This window comes from Geotrypetes seraphini, chromosome 1 (assembly GCF_902459505.1).
Source record: "Geotrypetes seraphini chromosome 1, aGeoSer1.1, whole genome shotgun sequence".
Classification (NCBI taxonomy): Eukaryota; Metazoa; Chordata; class Amphibia; order Gymnophiona; family Dermophiidae; genus Geotrypetes; species Geotrypetes seraphini.
In genome coordinates, this window is record NC_047084.1 from 325,173,919 (window position 1) to 325,190,907 (window position 16,989).

Consider the following 16,989-nt stretch of genomic DNA (forward strand, 5'->3'; position numbering starts at 1 on the left):
GGGAAGAAAGGGTGGCAGTAGATGAAGGAAGGTTGACAGAGTGAACTGGGGGAGGGAGAGGTGGAGGTGGCTAGGTTGAGAACTTAAGGTTAATCTTGTGAACCTTGTCATAGAAGTACTCAGCCATAGTCTGGGGGGAAGTGATGGAGAGGCTGGGGGTGAGGGCACTTTGAGCAGAGAGTTCAGTGTGGCAAAGAAACAGTGAGGGTTGGAGCTGAGTGTGTTAGTCAGATAGGTATAGTAATCTTGTTTGGCAAGTGAAAGAGCAGACTAGATGGAGGTCAGGAAGAATTTGAAATGAATGAAGTCTGCTTGAGTGCAGGATTTGAACCACAGATGTTTAGCAGACCTGACACAGGAATGTAAGTGGATTTTTGAGGTCAGCAAAGCTGGAGTTTGGCATAACCCTACTCTTCTGCCCACCAACCCAGCCAGCTGATTAACCGTTCCCCTTAACTGTATCCATGACATCCTGTTTGTCTTGTCTGTTTAGATTGTAAGCTCTTTCGAGCAGGGACTGTCTTCTTGTTCTTTGTGACTGTACAGCACTGCGTACGTCTGGTAGCGCTATAGAAATAATAGTAGTAGTATAGGAAGAGGCAGCCTCATTCCCAGATTTGTGTAGCATAGTGGTTGAGAGGAAGGATGAAACAGTGGTGGAGAGAGTGCAAGGGTCAATAACCTGAAGATTCCTAAATATATTGGTGGAGATTAGCCAGATCTGGAAGGAGGGGGGAGGGTGATGAACTGTGAAAGTTATCAAATGATGGTCAGAGAGGGGAAGAACTGTGGCGGAGAAATTTGTGATGGAGCAGCTGGAAAAGAAGACAAGATCAAGACAGTGCCCATTCTGGTGAGTAGGGATAATGAAGCACAGCTAAAGACTGGATGAGGATGTTAAGGCTAGAAACCAAGAAGCATAAGAATCAGAAAGGTCATTAGCATGAATAATGAAATCACCAAAAACGAGGGAAAGGGATGAAGGCTCAAAGAAGGAAAGCCAGGAGTCAGTCAATGACTATCTCATGCAGAATATTAGCAGATTGCCAGCTTAGCACAATTTAGCCAGTCAGAAGACATTCCTGGCCAGCTAAATAGCACTAAATATCAGTGCCTTAGATGTGCTTTAAAATCACCCCCCTTTTATGTGTTTTAACAACCCTCCCCCCCACATACACACTTTTACAAAGTCATACTAGTGGCTGCTGCTGTGGTAACTGCCCTGAAGCCAATAGAGATTTAAAGGGCTTTGCGGCTTTTGCTGCACAACTTTGCAAAATGGGGGGGGGGGGGGAGGGAGAGGTATGGTTCCCATCTTAATGACTGAGCCTTTCAACAAAAGACTGTAGTGGTATTTTTATGATAATTATTGGAACAGTTGTTTATTTTTAGCAGTATCTTGCAAACTTTTCCAAGCTGTGGCACACTAAACTCGGGGTCGCAGCTGGAAGGTCTCTGCACATGCGCAAATGTCATGTGATGTCATCACATTGATGTCCATGCATGTGCGGAGCCCCTCCAGACAGGGCCCTGAGCTTGTTAACCCTAAAATGACCACTCCAGTGGGGAGGTGGGGAGAGCAGGAGAGATGCCTGCACTGGCTGACTTGCCTACATGACGTGCCTTTCGCGGCACATCCGGAATCTCGCCATGGCATACAGTTTGTGATACACTGATTTATGTCTTTTATATTGCAGTATCAATAAAGGCTCTGCATTCTCTATGAAGTGGTACACCAATGTTTTATTTCTGCTTTTGTTTTATTTTAATAGTATTCATAATTTGATTTAGTGGTTGATTATTTTCTTTATTTTACTCATAGGTGAATGTTTAATTACTAGACTCATAAATTATTATTATTATTATTATTTTTTCATTTCTGCCTCTGATGCAGGCGTTGTGGTGTCAAAAGATGTCTAGCCTTATGTACAAATAAATGATTTTGAAGCTTGGATATATACACCTGAGGCCACTTCTATTTTCATTGTAATAAAATTGATTTTGAGCCTTTAGATACCTTGCTGCATTTGATTTGCAGTTGAGTTTTGCCTCTTTTTTTAATTGATGATGGTTTAGACTTTGACAGTTGTAAAATTGTAGCTCCCACTATAAAATTGTAGCTCCCACCAGTACATGTATGTACATTCCTGTACATTTATACCTGCATATCCTTTTCTAAACTGTTACTGGAATTTGACACATTATTCAGTGCCAGTGCCCGGACATGGCCTTGCACTGAATATTAGGGGCTAATTCAGCCAGTGATGGTTAGTGTTTAAAAAACGCTGACCACCACTGGCTGAATATCGGAGGGTGGGGTATAGAATATATATATCCAAGGCAGAATAGAGCAAGAAGCAATAAATAAGACAATTACAGTAAAACCTTGGTTTACAAGCATAATTCGTTCCAAAAACATGCTTGTAATCCAAAACACTCATTTATCAAAGCAAATTTCCCCATAAGAAATAATGGAAACTCAAACGATTTATTCCACAACCCAAAAATTTTAATACAAAATACTATACATATTTGTAATGCAAGACCTCACTCATTTAGAACAGTCACTACACTCCACAACATCAGAGAGAGAAGAACCATCAGCTCAGTTGTGATGTGTTTATACTGTATGTACTAGTATTGCACGACATTGCTTGTATAACAAGTTAAAATGTAATAAAATGTTTTGCTTGTCTTGCAAAACACTTGCAAACCTTGCAATCCAAGGTTTTACTGTATATGCAATGATTTCTGCTCTAAGACAGATAAAGATGAGTTTTATAATCTAGTTGCTTGCATCTTTGTGCTGTGTGTATATGTAAATGTTAGACACATTGATACCGGGCTATGTTCATATTCTGTGATAGAATCAGGGCACCCAGGTTCTGTTTATTCTATAAATAAGAATCTTAATGTGCATTCTCAGTGGTGACTAAATGGAGGTACCCTGTTGTAGAAATGCCCCTATGCCATGCCGACTTTTTACTTCATTATATCTATGTTCTTTCTCAAATACTCCAGGATGTTCCACCACCTGGCTCCTATGATGTGCAAGAAGCATTTGAGAAGTCACACGGTAAAAGGCAGTATATGCCTCCCCGTAGTACGTTGGCGAAAAGGAAACATGGTTCTTTCCTCAGCACAGTACCGAGAGACTTTTTGCTCTGTACTCAAAGTGGGGTGCCAGGTAGGTTTGGCAAACATTACTAACGCTGCAACATTTATGCAGTATGTCAGAGCGTTCCGCTTAATTGTTCTACTTTGTAGCTATGTTTCTTAATATTAGGTCTTTATGATCATCACAAGACTTTGTTGACAGCATATAATCTTTCCTGAGCCAAAACGGCCTTTGCTTGGCACACTTCCTTTACTTACATTGTGCCATGTTTATGGCATTTAATTGCTACATAATTTTGTCAGGATAAGAATGGTTATGAAAACTTGTCTGATAATCAGTATTGGGGGTTAACTATGGATGATGGTTTTTGTAAAAATATTTACTTTTAGTTATTGTTATATATTATTTTGGGGCCTTTTTGCTAAAGTGCAGTAAAGTTTTGCACTTATTGACCATTAGGTGTAAGACTAGTGTGTGGTAATTACAAAGTCAGTAACCGTTGGGGGTATGTCTAGCATTCCTTCTGTATTTACTGTATAAACAAGTTCCCTACCAAAGTGCAATTAGCACAGATGCATTTAAAGCTTCCTCTTGAGGTGCCTTTTGGTGCATCCCCATTAACTGCATATTATTGTGGCCCATTTGCACAAAACTCACCGTGCTTTTAATGATTGTCGCAAAAACAGTTTTAACCAGTTTAGTGATGAAGTATTATATCGATCAATGCCCAAAATGGCAAATCGCGGTCTTTTCCGTGGTTTGTAGCAGCCTCCGATAATTGTGAATACATTACAACGAGCTCATCAATATTATAATGATCACTCCGATCGATGCCCATATGATGTATAAAATGAAGTGCTGGTTTTTAACGCTCTGAAATCTCCGACAGGTCTGGAGGTGCTTGTAGCATTAAAGCGCTGAACAGCAGCTTTTTTTTTTTTTTTTAAATGGGCCTTATAGAAAGGATGTAGAATTCGGAATTGAGATGTTCAGGTCAGGACATCTCAAGTTTCACTAACATCTTACCACAGAATCTGTTATAAAGTACAGGAGAAACTGTCATTTATGTGCCAAGTGTGGGTAGTATAAGCATTCATTTTAGAAAAAAATGTAAAAAAAAATCATGACTTGAAAACCAGTACGTAAATGTGTAAATGCTGGCACTTAAACATTTAGTTTTTCCATTATAGAAAAATAAATGCTGTTACAGAGACCAGTTTCCTTTGCTGGTTTGGCACTTGGGAGAGACAGTAGCCACTGTGAGATTAAGGGGCAACATATTCTAATCCCTACAGTGGAATACAAAAATACTTGCATATAGTATGTGTATACCGTTTGCTGCCTCAGCACCCTGAGGTTGTGGGATCCAATCCCAGTGTTGCTGCTTCTGACCCTGAGCAAGTCACTTAATCCTCCATTGTTCCAGGTACCTGTATATATGTAAACTGCTTTGAATGTGTAACCACAAAAAGGCAATATACAAGTCCCATTCCATTTCATTCCCTACCCAAATCCTAAATGTGTTTGGTAGAAGTTGTAAAAAAAACCCAAAACATTTATTTTATAGAATATAGCCTTTTATTCCTCTTCTGAAATGGGCATAAATGTCTACCAACTTGCCATGACCTTCTTTCTCCTAAAATATACCTAGATTATATCCTCTTGAGTGCACTAGGGTTTGAGATCTGCATATCCTGATTTTGTAAAATGGGCACTTAGAGGAAACATTTAAGTGCTTGTTTATGCATATCTGAAATGCAAATAGGACTTAAAAAATGAGGACCTAACAGAATATCTTCTGCATAAACATAAACTTCAATTTCATACTTTTGAACCAGATACCCCAAGAGTTGTAATAAATATTATAAAGCAGTGACAAGAACAAGAAGTCCTGGGGAACAACCCATTTCTAAAAATATTAATCAGACCATTGACCTCTAAACCATACTAAAAAATGCTGCTCTCTCACAAAAGAGCTCAATTTATCTAAAATACAATTTTTCCTAGGTGGATGGGTCAATTCTATTTCATTTCTCTACTCATTGGGGAGGGGGAGGGGGGGAGGTTCATGTGATGGCAGGTTCATGATCAGATTCTCAGTGTCTTTTCTCCCCATCCTGCCCATGATTTCTGCAATTATATCGGCATTGTCTCCATGGCGCAGTGGTTGGAGCTACAGCCTCAGCATCCTGGGGTTGTGGGTTCAAACCCCCACACTGCTCCTTGTGACACTGGGCAAGTCACTCAGTTCTTCATAGCTCCAGGTATGTTAGATAGATTGTGAGCCCACTGGGATAGATCGGGAAAATGCTTGAGTGCCTGATTGTAAAACCGCTTAGGTAACTTTGATAGGCAGTATATAAAAATATATATTTTTTTGTTTAAATCTTTATTGATTTTCAAACTTTGATTGTGCAATACAATTGATAAATAATAAATACTGCATAGAACGCACTAATAACTATACAATTATTACATTAAACAGTCATTTACTCCTATCCTCATCTTAATTATTAATACAAAAATACATATGAAGTGATTACAATATTTTAACACCTCAAAGTACATTTCCCTCCCCCCACCCACCCACCCTCCCTGGATGTGTAAAGAAATCTAATGAAAAAGAAAGAAACCTGACCCTTACTGTAATGCAACAAAAGTAGTCAATGGACTCCATACATCATTAAAGGATTTACTGTCCCCCAAACGTTCTGCCATCATTCTTTCATACTTATATGTGATACACACCTTTACCCATCAAAAAGTGTAATTAATCCTGTCATGGTTCTTCCAATTATGTGTGATCAGTTGAACAGCTATTCCTGTCATGATCAGGAAAAGGCGACTTTTATACTTATCTAAAGTAGGCTTAACATGTAGTGATGTCTAGGGTCAATTTTGGTTGCTAGCTAGCTATCAAAAAATATTGCTTAGGAGTTATGAAATATTTTAAAAATGCCTTAAGATAATTTTAAATGCTCAGCATAAATGTGGGCATGTGATTTCTTTTGTATATAATGTAACCTTTCTGCTGCAAAAAGATTTAGATTCAACTTTTTGTCTTATGAAAAACTAATAAAACAGAAAAGTCAATTATTTTTTATAAATATATTTTTTTAACTTTATCCGAGTGCACTTCAAAAGTCAAAAGTAATATGTTTTATAAATAAAACAAACTCCAGAACACTCTGTTCTTTATTTATAAGTTTATAGTATATAAAATATATGCAGCCTAAACTATTCTTTTGTACTGAGTTCACATAATTGGAAAATGTTGAAATACCCAGTGAAGAGACCTTACACTTTGTTTAGTCCTAAATGATAGTATATTATTAATCTTTGTACAGTCTCTAGTTCTCTGTTTTATAAGAGCTTCGCTCCTGATTAAACCCCCAGTGAAACATCCTACAATGTTATGGGACCTCAGCATTGTCCTCACCCAGCTAATGAAAGCTCCTTTTGAGCCCCTTGACATTTGACACCTAAAGTTATGGTGACGGGACTAAATTGCGTGAGACAACGGCGCGCCGACAACTGAGCGCAGACAACTGAGCGCAAGGTTGATGGCGTGCCGAAGAAAAGCACTATTTTAAAGGGCTCCGATGGGGGGGGTGGGGGGGAACCACTTTACTTAACAGACATTGCGCTGCCGTTGTGGGGGGTTTGGGGGGTTGTAACCCCCCCACATTATACTTAAAAATTCGGTTTCAAGTATAATGAGGGGGGTTACAACCCCCCAAACCCCCCACAATGCCAGCACGATGTCTGTTAAGTAAAATAGGGGGGTTCCCCACCAACACCCCCCGTCGGAACCCTTTAAAATAGTGCTTTTCTTCGGCGCGCCGTCAACCTTGCGCTCAGTTGTCTGCGCGCCATTGTCTCGCGCAATTTTGTCTATGAACCAAAGTTATTAACCTAGAAAGTTGTCACTTAGGCACACAGAGTCATCATAGGTTATAGTTGCTGATCCACCTTATATGAAATTTCATCACAAGAGGGTGGTTCTTCGCACACATGCTAAGTTCTTTCTGAAGGTGGTTGTCAGATTTCCATCTTAACCAGTCCATTAGCCTGCCAATATTCTTCCCAAGATTTCATGCTTATCCTGGTAAAAGTGCACTGCACATTTTGGACTACAACAAGCCTTAGGGCTTCTTTTACTAAGGTGCGCTAGGGCTTTAACGCGCGGAATAGCGGGCTTACATTGCCGCGCGCGCTAGACCTTTACGCCAGCATTGAGCTGGTGTTAGTTTTAGAAGCGTAGCACGTGGTAATTTCCTGCGTGCGCTAAAAACGCTAGCGAACCTTAGGAAAAGGAGCCCTTAGTCTTCTATCCAAAGTGGATAAAGTCCATAGACGGTCCATCCAGCTTGAATTGAGGCAGCCATCAGTATACACACTTTATTCACTGGGGCTGGAGGGAGGGGCAGAAAGGCTGGCTGCAAGGAGGACTGTGGCTGAGGGCATAAAGGCCAGAGAGTGTTCTGTGAGGTACAAAATTCTGGTGGTGTGGTGGTGGTGGTAGGGGGGATGAGTGGTTGGGTGTATGTAGGTCTGAGGGGGGGTTAGATGGGGTGGTGGTGGTAGAGAACAGGGGGAGGATGTTGAGAGGAGGGGTAAAGGTGCCCGGAGGGATTCCAGAACCTTTTTTAAAGAGGAAATCTGGTAACACTAGTATGGGGGAGAGGGGAGACGGGAAAGGGGTGCTGGTGAATTTGTCACAATCAGTTGGGAAATAAATGTAGCACTCACTGTCACTGAAAATGGGTCTATATGAGCCTTTGTCATGCTAGCATCCCCAGCTGGCCTAAAGTGACTGCGAGCACTGAATGAAAGACACCAGTGGTAAGAAAGGCAAGGGAGGATATAAGCTTGAGGTGCACTGGCACAGTATCATTCCTGTGTGTCCTGGCCTGGAGTTGGAGCCCTATCTGCTGACAGATGTGCTGCATGGTCACTGAGGTCAAGGAATTGGATCCAGGGCCTGAAAACTCTCTGGTAGGGGTGCCTCCTCCTAGCCCTTTCCTCCAGACTCTCAGCCACCTACGGCAAAGCCTCAAGTGCAAGAGCATTCAGCAGATCCGTGCTTCCAACCCAGCAGATACCACACCACAGGTGAAACCTCCTAACCCCACTAACAGAAATTATTTGAATAGTGACCATATTCAGTTCACTATCCAGATAAATTTAGATGAGGCGATAAGTTGTCCTAAATGTTATCTGGATAGCTATCCAGAAAGGAATCTTAATATTATTGCTATCTGTTTACTATATGTTCAGCATTGCTCACAATCTGGAAAGTGAGGCTGCATATAGGAATTATCTTTAAATGCTATGACTGATATTTTAAATGCTATGACAGAATTTTAAATAGCATGTTACTAACCCAGGGGGTAGGTAATTCTGGTCCTCAAGAGCCGGAGCCAGGTCAGGTTTTCAGGATATCCACAATAAATATGCATGAGATAGATTTGCATCTCAAGGAGGCAGTGCATGAAAATCCATCTCATACATATTCATGGTGGAGATCCTGAAAACCTGACCTGGCTCCAGCTCTCGAGGACTGCAATTGCCTACCCCTGTCCTAACCCAACTAACATTACTGTTCACATTTCAACCTACTGCAGAGCTCAGCACTACATAGTGAGATATTGACTCACCATTAGCAGTTGCTCACTCAGCATCAGCACACTCACTCAGTAACATAGCACCTGCCCACAGCACATTGAGAAACATAGAGGCACAGCATAGAGGCAGAAGGAGAGAAACAGTAGAAGTAGGTAAAGGGGTACAAAGGGAGGTGTGGGGCTTTGTATAGAGCAAAGGGGGGAAAGGGGCTTGAGAGAAAGCAAGAGGTGGGTGGGGGTGGGGGTGGGGGCTGGCAGGTATGGTGAAGGGGTTCAGGAGGTGAGATATAGGAAAGGCAACATGGGGGACAGAGGTTTCAGGGTTGGGCAGACAAAGGCAGCAAACAAACCAGTCTCCAACTCTCTACTCCACACTGTGACTATTCTCCAACTCAGCAAAAGCAGAAATGGGTCCAAAGATAAGTTGTGACTTCACATATTCACCTTTATAGTATGTCTAAATTGGGATGTTTTTGTTTCCACCACAGATATTGCTCTGTTATTCATTATTGCTAGAAAACATCTACCCCGTAATGCCGCCTAAGATACTCCCCCAAAACGCCTTTTTCTGCGTGGCCCACCCACTTGGACATCTTCTAAGTCTGGGTTTGATTATGGTATTTTGGGCAATTTTGGCAGGAAAACACCTATCTGGCTCTTTTTTTTGACATCTATGTTTTTTGAAAATGAGCACCAAAGTCACCTGGCACACGAAAACTATTAATCAAGAATCACAAGATAATAGTGTTTTCTTAGCTTGCTTTGATGTGGCTATTATTGAGTTTTAGCAAATTTCTTTAAAGTAATTTTCCAGTATTTGTCTCAAATTCTGTTATATTGGAATATGGGTACTTAGCCTAACCTTCATTAACGAGTTATGGAAAAGAATTCTTTATACCCATTTTATAATATATAACAAAACATTGACTAGAACTTTTATTGCCTCATTATAATGTAAAGCTCACCTAAAACTATTTATGCATGACATTTAGAATTGTTCTACTTTTCAAATTATTTTTAAATAGAGTCTGGTACATCTTGTCTTCAATGAACTGTAAAAAGTTCAGAGAGAATTATGCATAATTGTAGATACAGGGGTCAAATGATGACTGCTTGGAACTTCTTAAAGTTTGTAGAAGGACTATATACACTATTTGGAGCAAATAAAAATAATCCTATCTACAGTATAGTTCATAAAATTCTACGGAGAGGTCCCATATACTTTGTCAACCCCAAATAAACCCCCTTTATATGACTCTATTCTCTGTTGTGTACTGTATTACTAATTACAGTATAATATGCATGTTTGTTTGTTTTGTTTTTTTTACCCCTTTTGGACATGTAAAATTGCACTCCTGTTGTCAGCAACGCCTGAATTGCATGTAAGAAACACATGAAAACAAAAAAGATAAGTGTGTACTTGGTTTTGCAGAATTTAGTTACAGGATGTAAATAAGCTCCTGGTTCATTTGCATCCTGAAGCAGAATGGCCTAATAAACCCCTACATCACTGGTCTGAAGCTCAAACTAATCCAGTTTTACAGCTAATCCCTGCCCCCATGGGAAACCCTGACCATTTTAAAAACAGTTCCTACGATATTCAACTGGCAATGGTCATCAAACAAGTTAGCTAATAGAGATGTTCTTCTTGATAGTATGTCGCAAGCTGTGAAGATGATTGAGAAATGCTTTACTATGCCATGGGAGACTACGCTACATGTACCTATATGGAATAATAAGCAGATTAAGATACAAGGAGTGATGGTGCAATGGTCAGTGTGGCAACGGGCTGATATATGGTCAATCTGTCAATTACGAAAAGATGAAAAGTGGTTATCCTTCCAGGATTTGCAACATGTCCTAATCAATTCTATAAATAGATACAATTGCAACACTGCCTTAGTGCCTTCTTGAAGTACAAACTGCTGTGTTCTTCCACTCCAAGCTTGCAGTCTTTTATGGCAGTAATATCATCTAAAAAGAGGGCTGCTTCTAAGTGGTATAAAATATTACAGGCTAATGCATTTTCTCATCCCAAAGGAACAGAACAGAATATGCGTGGCAATTTGATATAAAGAAGGACATTTCTGAGCAGTGTTGGGAGCAGGTTTGGAATTCCATCTACAAATCATTAAGATTGTCTGCAATTAAACAGTCCATATTTTTTGTGTTTCACAAAGCCATATGGACACCTTATAAATTATCTAAAATCAAAAGAGATACATCAAATAAATGTTGGTCATGTTTAAAGGAGGTTGGCACTTTAACCCATTCACTGTATTACTGTGATAATATATGTGGTTACTGGATAAAAGTTTGGAACACTATCTCTAATCTGCTGAGAATTAAAGAACTACTAACATTAAATATCATCGTATTGAGCCATTTAGGGCTTCGGCAGCCAATACCTGATGATCACTCTAAATTATTAAGAATCTTGCTTAATTTGGCCATTAAAATCATCTTAAAACATTGGAAGGATGTATCAAGGGTAAAATAAATAACCTGGTGGAATACTGTTTGTATAGCTGTTAAATTTGAATGTGTTATTGCAGAAAGATTAAATGCGTTAAATAAATTTAATAAAATATGAGAGCCATTTGAATATTACAGTCATGCGCCTGTTAAACCATGATGATTTGATTGCCTCCTATCCCATGACTCTTTAATTTTCTCAGGAGCCTCTCATGAGGAACTTTATCAAAAGCTTTCTGGAAATCTAGATACACTATTTATTTGGTTTTATATTCCATCCTCCCAGGAGAGCTCAGAAAGGGTTACAAGTTTACATCCATAAAGCAAGGTAAAATATAACATGACGAACATGGCACAGTGTGACACAGTATGATGAGCATTGCATGACAAAGCATAGGGTGGCAACTTAGTATGGCAAACAATGTAATGTAATGTAATGTAATTTATTTCTTATATACCGCTACATCCGTTAGGTTCTAACAATCATATATAAAGAGATTATGTACTTTTGTAAGCTCTTTTCCAGTAGCTGGGCAAGACATTCTAGATCAGACATGTCAAACTCTGGCCCGCGGGCCAAATATGGCCTTTGGTGTGTTAAAAATTGGCCTGCCAGACATTTTAAATTTTATAGTAAATCTGGCCCGCTGGCACGAACTGCTGCTGCTGTTCTTCACTCGCATCTGTCTTCACCTGGTCTCCTCTTCAAAGCAGCCTGTTGAGGATTGCTGACCAGCTGACCACCTCGGTTGCACATTCCCTTTGACGCGGTCACGCCCCTCCTCTGACGTACGGGATCGTTTCAGAGGGAACTTGCTACCGAGGTGGACAGCAGCCTGCGAGGCTCGCTCCAGCCAGCCGGCAACCCTCAGCAGGTGAACTCAGATGGAGTGAAGAGCAGCGGCGGCGGCGGTGGCAGCAGTTTGTGCCGGTGGGCCAGAGGAGGCCAGGATGGAGGGAGGGTAGGAATGGTGGGCCAAATCTGAAGGTGAGACTGGGAAGAAGAAGGGAGGAAAACATGCAGGCCTTCGGGACAGGGGTGGGCCCTGGGGTAGAAGTACCCGGAGGGAGAGAAGAAAGGGTCCAGATGTGCATATGCTGGACTGAGTGGAGGGTGGAGTGGGGAAGAAATAAGAGGGAGGAGAGGGAGAGAGGGAAGGAACAGAAAGAGAGAGAAGTTGGACACAAGAGATGGTGTGGAGAAGGGATAGAGATGCTGGATAGGAGAGTAGTTGGGAAGACAAATGGAGAGACGGTGGACCCTGGAGTAGTGGGGAAAGAGGGAGAGATGCTGGATGAAAGGGTAGTTGAGAAAAAGACAGATGGTGACTCTGGGGATGGTGGGGTCCATTGCTGCAGCTGCAGATATGGACACAAAAAAATGGAAAGATGCCAGACCTCCGGGGGAGGGAAGGGAAACGGAAGGGGAGGACAGAGATGGAAGATGGATAGTTAGCATGGAGAAAGAAGAAAATAACAAATGGGCAGGAGACCCTGGCAAGCGAGTTATCAGTAGACAACCAGAGCCTGGGACCAACAAAAGGTAGAAAACATAATTTTATTTTTGTGATTACAATATCTATTTTGTTTACACCACTGTCTCAAATTATTTTTTATAATTTGTTTTCACTATTTTGCCTGGCAGTGAGGTCAGGCTTACCAGTCTGTAATTCCCCAGATCTCCCCTAGAATCTTTTTTAAAAATCAGCATAACGTTGGCCACCCTTCAATCTTCAGGTACTACAGACGATTTTAGTGAAAGGTTCCAGATCACTAACAACTGATCAGCAATTTCATATTTGAGTTCTTTCAGTACATTGGAATGTATACTTCTCCCTCTGTATTCATGGATTCAGTACTCGTGACTTCGTTTATTCGTGGTTTTTACCTTGCTGGCCCTACCCTCTGAATGACATTCTGGAGTGCCAAGAAAAAGGATGGAGCTAATTTCAGCACTTCAACATGGTCTGGAAAATGGCATCTCGCAGAGAGAAAATTTCAGCAATACATAACTTGTTTGTTTTTTTTAAAAAAAAACAATCGTGAATATAAAAAATAAGTTTTAATTGTGATTTCATGGTATTTGCAAGGGGTATAACCACAATACTGTGAATATGGTAGAAAAAAGTTATTTGCGGGTTTTTTTGGCATTCGCTGACTTGCTTTACCCCTAATCTGACTCGTTTTAAAAGCAATCTAAAAGCTTTCTATTTAAGGATGCTTTCAACATTTAGGGCTCCTTTTTAACATGCGGAATAGCGCGCCGTACATTGCCGCGCACGCTAGACCTTAATGCCAGAATTGAGCTGGCGTTAGTTCTAGAAGCGTAGCGTGTGGTAATTCCCTGTGTGTGCTAAGAACGATAGCGCACCTTAGTAAAAGGAGCCCTTAATCTTTCTCATGTTCTTACACAAAATATCTGTTTCTCAATCAGATTATCTTTCATCCTTCATCTCCTATACTTTTTTTCCTATTCTTTTTCTTTCTTCCTCTTCTTTTTTTTTTATATCTCTCAATTCCCCATCCTACCGTATTTCCTAAATTGTAGTTCTACCCCCTCTACCCTTCTGTATCAGTTGGTCTGTATGTCGAATTGTTTACCCTATTTTACAGTTAGTTTCTAAATTGTAAAAGTACATGTGTATGTTTTAATAACTTTTATTTTTGTATTTCACTTAGTAAAACAAAATAAGCGATTATATCAAATTTTAATAAAGACTTGAAAACTTGAAACTTGAACCCCCTGCGAATATGGAGGGTGAAGTGTATACCATCTGGTCCAATTGATTTATCACTGTTTAACTTGTCAATTTGGCTTAGTATGTCTTCCAGGCTCACTGAGATTTCATTCAATTTCTCTGCCTCATCACCCTTGAAAACCATTTCTGGTTCAGGAAGATTTCTTATATCTTCTTCCTTTAAAAATGAAGCAAAGAATTAATTCGGTCTCTCTGCTATGGCCTTATCCTCTGAGTGCATCTTTTACTCCTTGATTATCCAATAGTCCCACAGATTCCCTCACAGGTTTTCTGCTTTTGATGTATCTAAAAAATTGTTACTATGAGTTTTTGTCTCTTTGGCAAGATGTTCTTCAAATTCTTGTTTAGCTTTCTTTATCAATGCTTTGCATCTAACTTGCCAGCGCTTATGTCTCTTCTTATTCTCATCATAGGGATCCTTTTTCCATTCTTTAAAGGATGTTTTCTTGGCTGTAATAGTTTCTTTCACTTCGCCTTTTAACCTCATCGGCTCTTGTATTCTCTTCTTTCCACCTTTTTTAATACGTGGAATATATATGGTCTTGGCTGTCACGATGGTATTTTTAAACAACATCCATGCCTGGTTTATACTTCTGACCTTTACCACAGACCCTTTTAGCTTCTTTTTAACCATTTTCCTCATTTTATCATAGTCACCCTTTTGAAAATTAAATGTTGCTACAGTAGATTTATTTAGCAAAGTCACTCCAGTTAACTCAAATTTGATCATGTTATGATCACTGTTTACTAGCAGACCCAACACAGTTGCCTCTAAGTTGCATTCCACTAAGGACAAAATCTAAAATAGCTCCCCCTCTTGTTGCTTCCTCAATCAGTTGCTCCAAGAAGCAGTCATTTATGATGTCTAGGAATTTTTCCTCCCTAGAACTCCCCAATGTAACCTTTATCCAGTCAATGTTGGAGTGGTTGAAATCACAAAAAGAAAACAAAAAATTGTGCTAAACACTTCTATAACACCACATTGCTACATGTAGGCCTCAAGGACAGCCTCTACTAAATATGTGCACAATCCCCACAAGAATCAACAACAATAAAAAAACAAACCAGCAAAAAATGTGGAGAAAAAAAGACCTCAGTTACAGCTTCATATGTTTTACAAAAAAAAAAAAAACTCCACACAGTACTTCAATTTCTTCAAATCAGTGTGCATATCAAACAATCATTTAGTCATAGTCCATTTCGTCCCAACAGCACCAGTGGGGTTCTATATTCATCAAAAAAAATATCAGCAGTGAGCCACAACTTAGCTTCACTCCAGGATCCAGCGTTGTTGTCTTCAATAAATTTCATCTTGCCACAGGACTTGGTCAAATCCTCTTCACTATAAATACACCCAACAGGGAATCCCTGTTTCACTGGTCAGGGCTGTGTCAGGGGACCAAAAACCTTAACAAAATCAAAACAGCACTCACCCGCGTTGGCTCACACCCGATTCTCTGCACTTGGATTCAAAATAACCCATTATTATACTGTTGCCCAATTTGACAATCTCTAAAAACATTTCTTCATCATCTGCTCATTATGTCCTGGGTACAGCAGTATAACCCTACCCATATATTCCTTCCCTTCACACATGGAATTTCTATCCATATGGATTCCACACAGCTCTCTGTGTTGTGCAGAATGTTTATTTTGTTCTGTTTAATTCCCTCTTTAGCATAGAGGACACCCTCCCCCCTTCAATTTGATTTACTCTTATTATTGCGATATAATGTGTACTCAGGTAACACAATGTCCCATTGATTGTCCTTCGTCCACTAGGGCTCTGAGATGCCTATTATATCTACCTCATCTACTATATCTACTATATACTCCAACTCTCCTACTTTACTTTTTAGACTTCTAGACTTGTATACAGACACTTCAAATTGTGTTTTTTCCTTGTATTTACAGGCTGCTGAGAAGATGACAGGGATAACTTCACGTCTTTACTCCACTTCCCTCTTAAGCACTCTTGGTCTTCTTTTACCATTTTTGAAACCTCTTATTGGGACTACTTAAATGTTCTGATTCAACAGTATCCTTCAAGGATACTTCACACTGAACTATCCACTCCTGGGAAACTATTGGCTTTCCCACCCCCATCTTAATTTAAAAGCTGCTCTATCTCCTTTTTAAGTGTTAATGCCAGCAGCCTGGTTCCATCCTGATTAAGGTGGAGTCCATCTTTTGGGAATATTCTCCCCCTTTCCCAGAAGGTAGCCTGGTTCCTAACAAATCTAAATCCCTCATCCCTGCACCATCATCTCAACCATGCATTGAGACTTCAGAGCTCTGCCTGCCTCTTGGGTCCTGCACGTGGATTTCAGCTTTCTACCTAAGAGCCTAAATTTGGCTTCCAGAACCTCCCTCCCACATTTTCCTATGTATTTAGTACCTACATGTACCAAGACAACTGGCTCCTCCCCAGCGCTATCTAATATCTTATCTAAGTGATGCATGTGGTCCGCCACCTTTGCACCAGGCAGGCAAGTGACCAAGCAATCCTCATGCCCACCAGCCACCCAACTATCTACATGCCTAAAATGGCTATCTTAACTCCTCCCTTCTGGGCTGAAGATCCTAGAGATAGATCCTCGGTGCAAGAGGATATTGTATCTGCATCTCCTGGTGAGCAGGTCCTGTCTATAGGATCATTGCCTGCATCACCAGGGTGATACTCTCCTTTTTAGGAGACTTCCCTCCTCCAAGGCAGCACAGGGTCTGCCAGACTGGAGGTGGGACTTCCCTACAACGTCCCTGTAAGTAAGTCTCCTCTATGTACCTCTCTGTCTCCCTCAGCTCCTCCAAGTCTACAACTCTAGCCTCAAGGGAATGGATTCATTCTCTGAAAGCCAGGAGCTCTTTGCAGCGAGCACACACATAATTTCTTGCCAACTGGGAGATAATCTTACATGTGACACTCAGTGCAAAAGACTGGATAGCTCCTCCCTTGCTGCTGGACTATAGTCTGTATCTTATTATTGAGCTGCTTAATTAAATCCTATTA

General features: G+C 40.4%; 1 protein-coding gene across 3 annotated transcripts in view; it reads left to right on the forward strand.

Annotated features, from left to right (window-relative positions):
- Nucleotides 1-16,989, forward strand: part of STPG2 (sperm tail PG-rich repeat containing 2) — a 538,570-nt gene that overhangs the window by 254,726 nt on the left and 266,855 nt on the right. For 2 of the 3 annotated variants that reach the window (XM_033957447.1, XM_033957456.1), the window contains one exon: nt 3,022-3,187. In XM_033957447.1, coding sequence (XP_033813338.1) covers nt 3,022-3,187 — 166 coding nt within the window. Of the gene's footprint in view, nt 1-3,021; nt 3,188-16,989 lie in introns of those variants that run through there. The other variant, XR_004540512.1, reaches the window with a different exon arrangement.